The following is a 15,188-nucleotide window of genomic DNA, read 5'->3' on the forward strand; positions in this document are numbered from 1 at the left end:
ACTGCAATCTTCCGGTCTCAGCCTCCCAAATGCTGGGATTATAAGCATGCATCACCACACCCAGTTTATTAATAATAATTTAAATGAGCTGGGATAGTGGAGCATGCTTGTAATCCCAGCATTTGGTGAAAAGAAACTTAATCCTTGGTATGCTTAAAATTTTTTTGAGAGAGCCGACATTGCTGCATCCTAGCGAATCAACCTGATGTGCCCATCTCGCGGCATCATGGTGGCATACTGGCAACAGGCTGGACTCAGCTACATCCGATTCTCCCGGATCTGTGCCAAAGCAGTGCAGGATGCACTGAAGACAGAGTTCAAAGCAAATGCCGAGAAGACCTCTGGCAGCAACATAAAAATTGTGAAAGTCGCCGGGCGTGGTGGCGCACGCTTGTAATCCCTGCGCTTGGGAGGCAGAGACAGGAGGATCACGCAGGTTCGAAGCCAGCTGCGTGCGCTGGCTTAGCAGACCCTGTTTCCAAATAAAAATGTAAAAATAGGTCTGGGAGTATAGCCCGGAGATAGAAGGGCTTCCAGGAACCCCAGTAGAAAAATTGTGAAAGTCAAGAAAGAATGAACCCTGGCTGCAGCGTGAAATACTACACTTTCAAGGTGAAGGTGATGTGTGAGCCCACCGCCTGCTGAAACTGATCTCACTTCATGAAAAAAACCCGTCATTCATAAATTAATGACCCAATAAATTGACATATGGTTCACTCCTAAAACAACAACAACAAAATTTTTTGAGCAGGGCTTGGTGGCCCAGGCCTGTAATCCTAGTACTTAGGAGGCTGAAATAGGAGTATGGAGGGTTCAATGCCAACTTAGTGAGTCTCCCAGCAATTTAGTGAGACCCTGTTTCAAAATAAAAATAAAATAGGGCTGGGGGTGGAGCTCAAGTGGCAGAATGCCTCTGAGTTCAATCTCTAGCACCAATGAGTCAGTACACACACAACCTTTTTTTTATTATTATTTTACAACCTTTTTAATTTTTTGTGGTATTAAGGATGAAACCCAGGGGCATTCTACCTCCTAGCTACACCCAACCCTATTTTTATTCTTTCTTTTGAAACAAGTTCTCACAGAGTTGCAAACGGCCTAAGTAGCTGAGGCTATCCTCGAACTGTGATCCTCCTGTGTCAGCCTCCTAAATGCTGGGATTACAAGTGTACCTGGCATATTTTTTATTTTCTTGCGGTACTGGGAATGGAACCCAGGGCATTCTACCTCTGACCTACACTCCCAACCCTATATTTTATTCTTTATTTTGAAACAGAGTCTCTCTGTGTTGCATAGGGCCTCACTAAGTAATAGCTGAGGCTGTCGAATTGCAGTCCTTCTGTCTCAGCCTCCCAAATTCTGGGATTCTAAGTGTGTGCCACCACGCCCAGCTTTTTTTTTTTTTACAAGCTTTTTAAAGAGGGTCTTTTTGGAACATGGGATCAAACCGGAGCACCACACTTGCAAAGCTGATGCTTTTCCACTGAGCTACATCCCTGCCCCTTACAACCTTTAAAACAAAAACAAAAACTAAACAAAAAAAAAAAAAACCCCGAGATCTCAGGGGAGAATTAATGAAGGATGCAGGGCTTGATGACGCATGCTTTAATCCCAGTACTTGGGAGGCTGAGACAGGAGAATTGCAGGTTTGTAGCCAGCCTCAGCTACTTAGTGGAGCTCTGTGCAACTTATTTTGGTAACAAAATAGTTGTATAAAGTTAAAAATATGGGCATACACAAAAATAAAAATAAAAATGGGGCTGCTGGTGTAACTCGGAGGTAGAATGCCCCTGAGCGCAATCCCCAGTACCACCACCCACATACAAAAAAGAATTAGTGAGAGCCAGGCATGGTGGTACTTTTTTTTTTTTTTTTTTTTTTTTTGGTGGTACTGGGGTTCCTGGAAACCCTTCTATCTCCAAACTCGGGGATTACAAGTGTGTGCCACCACGCCCGGCGCTGGTGCATGCTTTTAATCTCAGCATTTGGGAGGCTGAGACAGGAGGATAGAGGTTTGAGGGCAGCCTCAGTTATGTAGTAAGGCCCTTTGCAACTCAGTGAGGTCCCATTTCAAAATAAAGAATATAAAATAGGGCTGAGGGTGTAGCTCTGAAGTAGAATGTCCCTGGGTTCCATCCGCAGTACCGCAAAAACAAAACAAAAACAAAAATCCCCAAACCGAGATTACTGATATTCACAAAAAACAATTCCGAGTCTCGGTCTCAGAGACCCTGATTCTTAAGTTTAGGAGTGAACCCCTAGTTTTAAACCAGTACACAAAGTGATTGAGAGGCCCGTGGCTCAAGGCCCATATCTCAAAATTTTCTGTACTCAGCCGGGCGTGGTGGTGCATGCTTGTAATCAGTTGGGAGGCTGAGACAGGAGGATTGTGCAGGTTCGAAGCCTGCCTCAGCTGGCTTAAGAGACCCTGTTTCCAAATAAAATATTTAAAAAGAATAGGTCTAAACCGGGCATGGTGGCGCACCCTTGTAATCCCAGCATTCGGGAGGCTGAGACCAGAGGATCACGGTTCACGGATGGCCTCAGGTACTTAGTGAGACCCTGTTTCAAAGTAAATAATAAAAAATAGGGCAGGGGGTGTAGCTCGGAGGCCAAATGCACCTGGGTTCCATCCCCAAACCCGCAAAAAAAAAAAAAAAAAAAAAAGGTCTGGGAGTGTGGCCCGGAGGTAGAAGCCCCCTGGGTTCCATCCCCAGTACCCAAAAGAAAAAAAAAAAATTCTGTACTCAATGCTATTTTCATATTTTGCAGCTTTCAACATATTAACTTTAGAAGACTCGGGTGGAGGGTGATGGTCAGAAGACCCAAGAATGAGCGGCCCACAGTGCGCCATGTTGCTAAACTTTCCCTCCGTTTGTAGATGTGTCTCTGGGGAGGAAGACAGCTCGTTCCACCGAGGAATTCACTTTTCAGCAGTCGTGTCCAGGCTCCTCAGGGTGACAGCCCCGCAGTCCTGGGCGGGCGGCGGCGAAGGCCGGGTGGGCTCGGGCCGGGGCGGGGCGGGGCGGCGGGTCCGCTTCCCGCCAGCCCGGCTCCACTCCGCGCGGGCCGGGGCCGCGGCTCCGGGAGGCGGCGGGCTCGCAGGTCTCGCGCCCGCCGGGTGGCGGCGCCGTCGGCCCGCGCTGGCCGAGGAAGGGCGGGCGCGCGGCCGCCGCTCTCGCGTGCTCCCCGCCGCTCGCGGGACCGGCCGGCGCGAGCGCGACGCGCGGCTCCGGGGCCCGGGCGGCGGGCGCGAGAGCGTGCGTGCGTGCGTGCGTGCTGCGTGCTGCGTGGTGCGTGCGGCCGCGGGGTCCGGGCGGACACACGCGCACTCGCTCCCGGCGGAGCCTGCGCCGAGGCTGCTCTTCCGCGGCCGGACGGAGAGCGGCAGTGTCTCCCCGCCGGCGCGCCCGCCCGCCCGCCCGCCCGCCGCCCGCGCTCCCCCCGGCGGCTCTCCCTCGGCACCGCCAGCCCAGCGCCGCTCCGGGGCGGGCGGCGGCGGCGGGACCGCGGAGCCGCTTTGTGTGCAGCGGGCGAGGGCGGCGGCGCAACCACCTGACAGAGGCCGGCGCTCCATGCGCCTTCCGCCCGCATGAGCAGGAGGTAAAGGCGGCGGCGGGGGGCGCGCGTCCCAGGCCCCGGGCCCGAGCTGCGGCGCAGGCCTGGCGTGCCGGGGCGCGGGGAGGCGCCGGCCCCTCCGCCCGACGAAGTTGAAGGAACAAAATGTGAAGTGCGGAGCCGCGTCCTCCGCTTCCTGGCGCCGGGCTGGGGGCGCGGGCGTGCGCCGGCGCGGCGGGAGGGAGCGGGCCGGGGCCCCGAGGCGGCGGGCCGGGCGCCTGGCTCCCGAGAGCCCCGCCGCGCCGCCTCGGCTCCCTAGTTTGCGGCCTAAGCCGAGCCCGATAGGCCTCGCGTCTCCCTCCCCGGAGGGCGCCGGCCGGGCGGGGGCTCGGCGCTTCTCTCCGGCCCCGGAAGGGCTCGGGGTCCTCGGCGGCCTCCACCGGCGCCAAACTTCGGACCTCGGCGCTCAGGGGCGGATTTCATTGTGAAAGGCGGAGTGGGAAACTCCGGCTGGTGCCCGGGAGCCCGGTGTGGGCCCGGGGCTGGCCAGGGCGGCCCGCGGGGCCCGGCCCCCAGGAGGGAGCGGGTAGAGGGGCCCCCGCCGGGTTCCCGGCCTCGGGGGAGAAAGAGTCCTTTCCAGATTAGAGATTTTTGAAATGCAAAAAGAGGTTACAAAGTCGCCCCTTTCCCGCTGAACTTTGGTTTTCTGACCGATAGAGGCCGGTAGAGGACTGTGAAAGAAAAGTCCCCCAGGATGGACTTCACCGCGCAGCCCAAACCTGCCTCTGCCCTCTGTGGGGTTGTGAGTGCGGATGGGAAGATTGCCTACCCTCCGGGAGTAAAGGAAATCACCGACAAGATCACCACCGACGAGATGATCAAACGACTGAAGGTAAGGTCTACAGAGTGTTGGTACTCTGATGTTTTCAGATGCTGTCTCTTGTGGCATCGCGAACGAATAGCCCTGGCCTTTCATTTCACTTACCTAGTTTTTAAAGATACCATTTTGTTTTCCTTCTTATCCTCTCTGAAAGGTATTGTTCCATCTTAAACGTTTTTTTTTAAAACTGGAGATTGAACCCAGGGGTATAGTACCTATTAGGTACATTCTCAGCCTTTTAAAAAAATTTATTATTATTATTATTATTATTATTATTATTGTTATTGTTATTATTATTTTGGTGGTACTGGGGTTCCTGGAAACCCTTTTAACCCAGACTAGACTCCCAAGACACCTATTTTTTATATATATATATATATATAATATATATTTTGTATATATATATTTGAAACAGGGTCTCTTAAGCCAGCAAGGCTGGCTTCAAACTGCACGATCCTCCTGTCTCCTGTTTCTGCCTCCCAAGCTGAGATTACAAGTTCGCTCCATGACACCCTGTGCCTTTTTAAATTTTTTTAAAACAGGGTCTCATTAAATTGCTGAGGACCTTGGTAAGTTGTTGAGTCTGTCCTTGAATCAGCCATCTTCCTATCTCAGCCTCCCTAGTACTGGGACTACAGATATGTGCCACCTTACCTACTTTGGATACATTTTCCAATAAATTCTCTAGGGAAATAACTATTACATAAGATGGGTGTGGTGGTGCACACATGTAATTCCCCATTTGAGAGGCTGAGACAGGAGGATCCAGGCTTACCATCAGCCTCAGCTACTTAGTAGGGCCCTTTGCAACTCAGTAAGATCCTGTTTCAAAATAAAGAATAAAAAAGTAGGGCTGGGGGTGTAGCTCAGAGGTAGAATGCCCCCGGTTTTCATCTCCAGTACTGTGTGTGGGGGGGTGCGATTATTATTGCACGATATTAAAGAGGACTGCAGGCTTGGGTGCATGCTTGTAATCCCAGCGCTTGGGAGGCTGAGACAGGAGGATCGCACAGGTTCAAAGCCAGCCTCAGCTACTTAGTGAGGCTCTCAGCAACTTTGTGAGACCCTGTTTCCAAATAAAGTATAAAATAGGTCTGGGAGTATAACCCGGAGGTAGAAAAGCCCCTGGGCTCCTAGTACCACCACCACCACCAAAATAAATAAATAAAAAAAAGAAGGAGTGTGTGTGTGCTTGGTGTGATGGTACATGCCTATAATCCTAGTACTTGGGAAGCTGAGACAGGAAGATTGCAGGTCTGACTGAGGCCAGACCCAGCAACTTAGTGAGACCCAGTTTCAAAATACTGCACTTTAGGGGTGTAGCTCAGAGGTAGAACATTCCTGGATTCGATTCTCAGTACAAATTTAAAAAGTGTATGTGTTTTTTATCTGTTTCAAGTATAAAAATGTGTTTTTAAAGTTTTTTCTTTGAATATTTTGTTTAGTGAGTATACTGTGTATCTTACCTTAAATGTAGGCCATAATTTGCCCAGGAGGGTTTCTGTTTTCATCAGCTTTGTAAGGGGACATTTAAGCACAAAAGATATATTTTTTAAGTTGTCACAGTTTCTTAATATCTTGAGGCCTAAATATGTATGTAATGTGCTTAAACTTTGACAGAAGGTACTGGTTTTTTGAAATTCAGGCGTAAAATACAATGATGATTTAAACTCATATGTTCAAAGGAGTTTAAGAAACATTATGGCTTTTTTTGTGTGCGAGGCCTAAGCTTATTTAGTGGTGGTTCTTAAGTCAAGGTTGTAAGTTTCCACTTAATGTTGGCCAGTTTTTTGCTGTCCGTTCCATAGATAGAGATTGTGGCCAGAGCCTTACCAAATGTTTACTGTTCTTGTTGTAGGATCATCTTAAAGCAGTGGTTCTCAGGGCAGTTTCAGCCACCAAGGGATGTTGGAGGCAATACCAGAGATATTTTGGTTATCTCAGAATTAGGTTGGAGTAGAGAAAGATGAGAGGCAGTCCAGCTAGGGAAGACTGTATCAATAGTCTAATTTAAAAAAAGTTAAAATCTTGAAAATAGATATTATAGTAGGGATGTTTCAAGATTATAATCCGAGCTGTGCATGGTGATGCACGCTTGAAATCCCAGTACTTGGGAGGCTAAAACAGGAGGATTGCAGGTTTGCTGCCAGCTTCAGCAATTTATTTAGGCTCTTGGCAATTGAGACTTATTTAAAAATAAAATACAACTGAGGATGTACCTCAGGTAGAATGCCCCTGGGTTCAATCCCCAGAATGCCCCCCCAAAAAAGATGAATCAGACTTGATGGGAAGTTGAGAGAAGAAACAATGTTGATAATGTTTCTTTCTTGAGAAACTTAGTGAAATGTATTAGTAGGAACCTCTTAGAGCTTAGTTTAGTACCTAGTAAGTGTATACAATGTTGTTTTAAAGTATCCATGTGGTTTAGTTTCCAAAATGAATTATATTCTTTACACAGTTTCTTTCTTTCCTTCCTTCCTTCCTTTTTTTGTGGTACTGGGGGAGGAACCCAGAGGCTTTCTACCTCCAGGCTATACTCCCAGACCTTTTTGTTTTATATTTTATTTGGAAACAGGGTCTCACTAAGTTGCTGAAAGCCTCACTAAGTCGCTGAGGCTGGCTTCCAACCTGTGCGATCCTCCTGTCTCGGCCTCCAAAGCGCGGGGATTACAAGCGTGCACCACCACGCCCAGCAGAAAAGTCACAGTTTCATTAAAACAGGTTTTTGTTCTTTGGTTTGGTAATACTTAATTTCCTGACACAGGTTAAGAATGAGAACACTGAACTATACCTAAAACAGATCTTGACACTAAAGACCCCACCTTAAAAAAAATCTTTTTTTTTTTCCTTCTCAAGTACTGGAGATTAAATTCAGGGGCTACACTCCCAGTACTCTTAATTTTTTTTCTTTTTTTCTTTTTTTTTTTAAATAGGTTGTCACTAAGTTGCTGAGACTGGCCTTACTTTTGATTCTCCTTTCTCAGGCTCCCAATTATTAAGATTAAAGTTGTGTGCCACCACACCCAAGTGAGGCACTTAATTGAGGACCCTGCCTCTGTTCATCCTTTCCTTCCTTCCTTTTTTTCCCCCTTTTTCTTTGTGGTATTCAGGATTGAACCGGGGATGCTCTGCTGCTACATCTCTAACCCCTTTCCCTCCCTCCCTTCACCCCCCTCCGTGTGTGTGTGTGTGTGTGTGTGTGTGTGTGTGTGTATTAGTTACTAGGGATAAAAACCCAGGGGCATTCTACCTCCAAGTGACACCCCCAGCCCTATTTTTTAGTCGTTTTGTTTTTTTGAAACAGGGTATCACTGAGCCGCAAAGGGCCTAGCTAAGGAGCTGAGGCTAAGAACCATGATCCTTCTGTCTCAGCCTCCCAAATCCTGGGATTACATATGTGCGCCACCACGTCTGGCTCCATATTCTTTAAGACAGGGTCTCATTAAGTTGTAGAGGGCCTTACAAATTGCTGAGACTGGCCTTGAACCTGCTATCCTCTTGTCTCAGCATCTCAAGTACTGGAATTACAAGTGTGCGCCACCACGCCGAGCTAATTTAGCCCTTTTATTTATTAATTTTTTTTGGGGGGGATGCTGGGGATGGAACCCAGGGGCATTCTACCTCAGAGCTACACCCCTATTTTTTATTATTTGGAAGCAGAATCTCACTGAGTTGCAAAGGGCCTCACTCAGAAGTAGCTGAGGCTGTCCTCGAACTGCAGTCCTCTTGTCAGCCTCCCAAATGCTGGGATTACAAGTGTTGGCCACCACACCCAGCCAAGCCCTTATTTATTTAGTTAGTTATTTTGCAGTACTGGGGATAGAACCCAGGGACATTCTACCTCTGAGCTACACCCCAGCCCTATTTTTTATTTTTTATTTTTTGGTGGTACTGGGGTTCCTGGAAGCCCTTCTACCTCCGGGCTACACTCCCAGACCTATTTTTACATTTTTTTTATTTGGAAACAGGGTCTCCTAAGCCATCGTGTGCAGCTGGTTTCGAACCTGCGCGATCCTCCTGTCTCTGCCTCCCAAGCGCGGGGATTACAGGTGTGCGCCACCATGCCCGGCGCCCTATTTTTTATTCTTTATTTTGAAACAGGGTCTCACTGAGTTGCAAAGTAGTAGCTGAGGCTGTCTGTGAACTGTGATACTCCTATCTCAGCCTTTTATTTTTTTTAATGGGATTGAACCTAGGGCATTCTACCTCCAAGCTGTACCCCCAGCTCCTCCCCCTCCTTTTTCTTGAAACAATGTCTCACTAGGTTGCTAAGGTTGGCCTCAAACCTTCAAGCCTCCTATTTCATCTTCCCAAATACTGGGATTACAGGCTTGCCCACTATACCTGTTTTTCTATGCCTTTTTATTTTGAGACAGAGTCTCATTAAGTTGCCCAAGCTGGCCTTGAACTTTCTTTCATCCTGGTTCAGTTTCCCAAGTACTGGGATTATAGGCCTTTGCCACTTTGTGTGGCTTATAGTTTCATTCTAGTGGTCAATTAAAAAAATGAAAAGTTATTTGGGTGGGTGACACAGGCCTGTAATTCCTATACTTGGGAGGCTGAGATAGGAGAATCACAAGTTTGAGGACAGCCTCAGCAAGTAGTGAGACTATCAATTTAGTGAGGTCCTATTTCTGTGTGTGTGTGTGTGTGTGTGTGTGTGTGTGTGTGTGTGTGTGTGTGATATTGGGAATCAAACTCAAGGGCATTCTACCTCTGAGCTACACCCCTAGCCCTATTTTATTTTTTATTTGGAAACAGGGTCTCACTAAGTTGCAGAGGGCCTCACTAAATCTCTGAGGTTGCTTAGGAACCTGCAGTCCTCCTATCAGTCTCGGAAGCACTGAGTTTTCCAGGATAGTATGCTGCCAACATGCCTGGCTTGGCAATTTTTTTTTTTTTTTTTTTTTTTTTTTGGTGATACTGGAATCCAACCCAGTGTGCTGTGCTTGTGAGGCAAGTGCTTTACCACTGAACTACATCATACCCCTTGACGTAACATTTTAACTAATTTGAATGTCCTACTGTTAAAATTTTGCTGCTATTTTGTGTTCCTCTTGCCTTTATTTTGATTGTGTTCTTCCTGCCTGCCTTTATATCTGTTGTGACTTTTTAGTGTTTCCTGTTTAAAATATTACTGTTTCATTGGAAATGTAGTTTTTGCTTCTTGTTTTTATTGTTTTGAGGTGCTGGGGCATTGCATATGCTAAACTTATATTCTTCCACTGAGCCACTTCAGATTTATTTATTTTTGGTAGTGAGGGTTGAACCCAGGGGCATCCTACCTTTGAGCTACACTCCAGCAATTTTTATTTTTGATTTGGAAACAGGGTCTTGCTAAGTTGCTGAGGGCATTAGTAAATTGCTGAGTCTGGTCTTAAATCTGTAATCCTCCTGTCTCAGCCTCCCAAGTACTGGGATTACAGGTACATACCATCATGCCCAGCTAGAAATTTTGTTTCCTAAAAACCACTTAATATATTTTTGTTATGTCTAGTCACACTGATCTTCTGTCAGTTCCCTGAATGTACTATGTTCATTTATGCTTGGAGAGCGATTCCTCATAGACTATAGCTCACATACCCTTCATACTAGGTTCATTTATCTTTAGGAAGTCTCCTAGATCCCACTTCTTCATATCACTTACTACAGTTGTGGTATTACATATGTTCATGTTTATTTGTTTTGTCTCCCCATCTTCCCTGTAAGCTTCATAAGTAAATCCAGGTACCATACCTGTTGTAGTGGTTTTTTATTTTTTATTTATTTTTTATTTTTTATGATACTGGGGATTGAACCCAGGGGGCATCCTACCTCTGAGCTATACCCCACCCTATTTTTTATTCTTTATTTTGAAACAGGGTCTCTCTAAGTAGCTGAGGCTGGCTTCAAACCTACAGTCCTCTAGTTCAACCTTCCAAGTACTGTGATTAAGCTTGCAACACCACACCTGGCCCATGCATGCTTTTGTTCGCTTTTGTATTATTTCTGTGCCAATACTTATGTATTAATGTTGTAATTGAATTTTGTGTGTGAAAGAGAGACAGACAAGCAGACTGACTGACTGACTGACTGACTAGGGATTGAATCCAGAGGCATTCTTTTTTTAAGCTACTCCCTCTATTTTTTTTCTTTTCTTTTTCAGTACTGGGGGTTGAACCCAGGGGCATTCTACATCCAAGCTATACTTCCAGCCCTATTTTATATTCTTTATTTTGAAACAGGGTCTCACTAAATTACAGAGGGCCTCAGTAAATAGATGAGGCTGGCCACAATCCAGTGATCCTCCTGTCTCGGCCTTCAAGTTCTAGGATCACAGGCCAGCACCACCATGCCTGGCCCAGCCCCCTTTTTCTATTCTTTATTTTGAAATAGAGACTCACTGAGTTGCAGAGGGCCTCACTGTGTAGATAAGACTGGCCTCAAACCTGTAATCCTCCTATGTCAGCCTCCCAAGTGCTGGAATTACAAATGTGCACCACCACACCTGGCTATTTTTTGTTTTTGAAACAGTCTTGCTAGGTTGTTGAGAGTCTTGCTTTGTTGATGAGGCTGGCTTGAACCTGTGATCCTCTCTTAATTTCACAAATACTGTGATTACAGACATGTGCCACCATGCCTGACTTCTCTGTTTGTATTCCACTTATATTTATGTATTTGTTACCATTAATCTTTTTATGGTACTGATAATTGAATCAGGGGTGTTCTACCTCTGAGCTATACCCCCACCCTCTTTTATTCATTCACTTATTTTTTGGTACTGGGGATTGAACCCAGGGGAATTTTGCCTTTGAGCCACACCCGTAGCTTGCTTACTTGCTTGTTTGTTTGTTTGTTTGTTTGTTTCTGTATAGGGGATTCTACTTCCAAGCTACACCACTGGCCCTATTTTATTGTTTATTTTGAAACAGTCTCACTAAGCTAGGAGGCCCTTTGCAACTCATTGAGACCCTGTTTCAAAATAAAGAATAAAAAATAGGGCTGGTGGTGTAGCTTGGAGATTGAATGCCCTTTTCCATCCCCCATACCATAAGTAAATAAATAAATAAATAAATAAATAAATAAATAAATACAGATTAATATGTTGGAAGAAGCCATTTTATTGTTACTGGCAATAAGAAAACTTTTATATGAGAATAAAAAATATGTATTGAATTGAGGTTCAATGTGATAAGAACTCTATATTTCCTTAATATGCAAAGGAATGAACCAGCTGTGGTATTGCATACCTATAGTCCCAGCTGCTTGGAGGGCTGAGGCAGAAGAATTGTTTGAGTTTAGGAATTCGCAGACAACTTACTTAACCGAACCTCTGTTGTTTTTTTGGTATTGGGGATTGAGCCCTAGGGTATTCTGCTGCTGAGCTCCCAGTACTTGGGAGGGAGATAGGATTGCAAGTTTATGGCCAACCTAGCAGTTTAGTGAAAGGGCCTCTCTAACTTATTGTGAAACCATGTGTCAAGATAAAAAAAAAAAAATATGGCTGGGCCTTAGCTCAGAGGTAGAATGCTCCTGGGTTTAGTCTCTTAGTCCCACAAGAATGAACAAACAAAAAGAAATAGGGCTGGGTCATAGCTCTGAGATGTTGAACCCCTGGATTCCTTCCCCAGTCCCTCCAAAATAGAAAAGCAGCCGGGCGTGGTGGCGCACGCTTGTAATCCCTGCGCTTGGGAGGCTGAGACTGAGGGATTGCAAAGGTTCGAAGCCAGCCTCAGCTACTTAGTGAGGCTCTCAGCAATGAGACCCTGTTCCCAAATAAAACATAAAAGTAGGTCTGGGCGTATAGCCTGGAGGTAGAAGGCCCCTGGGTTCCATCCCCAGTACCACAAAAAAAGAAAAAAGAAAGCAGTGGTAACTGTCAAAGGTGGCCTGTGTGCCTGTATAGTAATGAGAATGGGAGTCTTTTGGATGGTAGAAATACTTTAATTGTGGTTCAAAATTAGTATTTGCTGCTTTCTAATGAGTTTGATATATTTCATTTGAAAACTTCTTTTCCACACAGATACTCTCAAACATTGTTTTCAGTCCATAAGCATTTGGTTGTAATTGTGCATATTCATTGATTGAAAGGCATTTATAGTACTTTGTGGTACTGGTGATGGAACTCAGGGTTTTCTACCCCCAGGCCATACTTCTAGACCTATTTTTTCATATTTTATTTGGAAACAGTGCCTCACTAAGTTGCTGAGAGCTTCACTAAGTCGCTGAGGCTGGCTTTGAACCTATGTGATCCTCTTGTCTAAGCCTGGGTTTACAAGCCTGCACCACCACACTCAGCGTGTCCTTAATCTCTCGAGGCCCTAAAAGTGTCTTGGGAAAGGGTAGTTTGAGCTTGGAGATAAAATATCTCACCTTTTTTTTTTTTTTTTTTTTTTTAACAGTACTGGGGATTGAACTCAGGAGCATTCTACCTGAGCTCCACCCTTAATTTGTCTGTCCATCTGTCCCTTCCTTTCTTTTTCATTCTTTCTTTCTTTGCACTACTGGTGATGGAACCCAGGAGCATTGTACTTCCGATCTACACACCCTGCCCAATTTATTTATTTATTTATTTATTTTTTGCGGGTCTGGGGATGGAACCTAGTGGCATTCCTCCGAGCTACACCTACTGCCCTATTTTTTTTTTAAATTATTTTGAAACAAGGTCTCACTAAGTTGTGGAGGGCTTCACTAAGTAGCTGCGGCTGTCTAGCGAACCATGATCCTCTGGTCTCAGCCTCCCGAGTGCTGGGATTACAAGTGTGTGCCACCACTCCTGGCCTCGATTTTTTTATTCTTTATTTTGAAACAGGGTCTCACTGGGTGGCAAAGGGCATCACTAAGTAGCTGTTGCTGTTTGCAAACTGTGATCCTCCTGTCTCAGCCTCCCAAATGCTGATATTACAAGCATGTACCACCCTGACTGGCTTTTACTTTGTTTGGAACAAGGTTGGTAGTTGAAATTGCATGTTTGCAGCACTTTATTTTTGCTGTGCTAGGTACCAAACCAAGAGCCTCATATCTCCTAAGCAAACACTCTATCACTGAACTACATCCTCAGCCCAGGATTTCATTATAATATGTTTTGCATATAAGTGGTGCAATGCCTTATAATTATAGCTTGAGAAACATGGTCTGTAGAAAAGCTCCTTTCTAAAACGATGCAGTTTTAAGAAAGGGAGGTGGGGTTGAATGGTGTTTGAAGCTGGAGACCACTAGAGTGACATTGGCAGGAATCACAAGAAAGATGGAAGTTCCTTTTTCTGCCTTTTAATCACTCTGCTTCCTACTGGAGAATATAATAGAAAGCTAGCTGTCAGTGTAATCTGGGAAGTGCCTTATGCAGAATCATAGTTGCTACCTCATTGAGCAGAATACTATGTAAGTAATTATTGATCCAGTTGGGGAACAAGAAAAATCATTATTTTTAAAAATTTTTTGTGGTACCAGGGATGGAACCCTGATACCATTGGAGGGACAGTCTACCTTCAAGCTAAAACTCCAGCCCTATTTTTTAATTTTTATTTTGAAACAGGGTCTCACTAAGTTACAGAGGACCTCAATAAGGTAGTTGAGGCTGTCTGCAAACTGCGATCCTCCTGTCTCAGCCTCCCAAATGCTGGGATTACAAGTGTGCGCCATCACACTCGGGTGATAATTCTTTTCTAAACTAATTAGATGAAAAGAGGAGGGAAAGAAAAATTAATGTACTACACAACATGTTCATAAGCAGGGACATTGAAGTTGGATACCTACTCAAGAGCCCACATTTTGGTACTGGTCATAAAGCCTTAATTCCACTATACTTGGTTTCTTATGCCTTCACTCAGTACCTCAATGCTTTTTAGGATTTCTTTGTTTTAATCTTAATTCCCAAAGTATCCTGACTATATTAGGACTATAGTGTTCTATGAGCTTTGTGTGTGTGTGTGTGTGTGTGTGTGTGTGTGTGTGTGTGTGTGTGTGTTTTGCTGGTTTTCTTTTTTTTGGGGGGTCTGGGGATGGAACACAGGGTCATTTGACCTCCGAGCTACATCCCCTGCCCTATTTTTTATTCTTTATTTTTGAGACAGGGTCTTACTGAGTTGCGGAGGGCCTCACTTAGTAGCTGAGGCTGTCTGCGGACTGCAATCCTCCGGTCTCAGCCTCCCGAATGCTGGTATTACAAGTGTGTGCCACCACTCCCGGCTACTGGGGATTTTTGAAACAAGGTTGAAAAGGAACTCACTAAGTAGTAGCTGAAGCTGTCCCGAGCCATGATCCTCAGCCTCCCAGATGCCGGGATTACAAGCTTGCGCCATCATGCTTGGCTGAGCTCTTTTTCTCTTTCTTTTCTTTTCTTTCTTTCTTTCTTTCTTTCTTTCTTTCTTTCTTTCTTTCTCTTTCTTTCTTTCTTTCTTTCTTTCTTTCTTTCTTTCTTTCTTTCTTCTGGGGATGGAATCCAGGGGCATTCTACCTCCTAGCTACACCCATAGCCCTATTTTTTATTTTGAAACAGGGTCTCACTAAGTTGCAGAAGGCCTCATTAAGTAGCTGGGGCTGTCTGAGAAAGGCAATCCTCCTGTCTCAGCCTCCAAATTACTGGGATTACACGTCTGTGCCACCACACTTGGCTTCCTATGAGCTTTTAATATTGCATATGGTGCTTTAGCTATTGAAAAAGTTTTATCAGTTCAAAATTGGAGAAGTTTAGAGTAAACAAGTATTTATATGCAATTTACCATTACTATAACATCTAAGCTGTTTTTTGTATTTTACAAATGTGTTGGAA

At 45.3% G+C, this 15,188-nt stretch overlaps 2 protein-coding genes across 2 annotated transcripts in view; both read left to right on the top strand.

Moving 5' to 3' along the window:
* Positions 1–226: 226 nt before the first annotated feature.
* Positions 227–2,835, top strand: LOC308264128 (ATP synthase subunit epsilon, mitochondrial-like; the record flags this gene model as incomplete). Its single annotated transcript, XM_080697254.1, has 2 exons — positions 227–367; positions 2,794–2,835. The coding sequence occupies 2 exons, from the start codon at positions 227–229 to the stop codon at positions 2,833–2,835; spliced, it is 183 nt and encodes a 60-aa protein (XP_080553380.1).
* A 1,477-nt stretch (positions 2,836–4,312) lies between these two features.
* Positions 4,313–15,188, top strand: part of PDS5A (PDS5 cohesin associated factor A) — a gene marked incomplete at both ends in the record, with an annotated part of 138,454 nt that continues 127,578 nt past the window's right edge. The window contains one exon of the mRNA XM_080697069.1: positions 4,313–4,450. Within this exon, the coding sequence (XP_080553195.1) occupies positions 4,313–4,450 (138 nt within the window). The remainder of the gene's footprint in view (positions 4,451–15,188) is intronic.

Source organism: Muscardinus avellanarius, assembly GCF_963383645.1.
Source record: "Muscardinus avellanarius genome assembly, chromosome: 6".
Lineage (NCBI taxonomy): Eukaryota > Metazoa > Chordata > Mammalia > Rodentia > Gliridae > Muscardinus > Muscardinus avellanarius.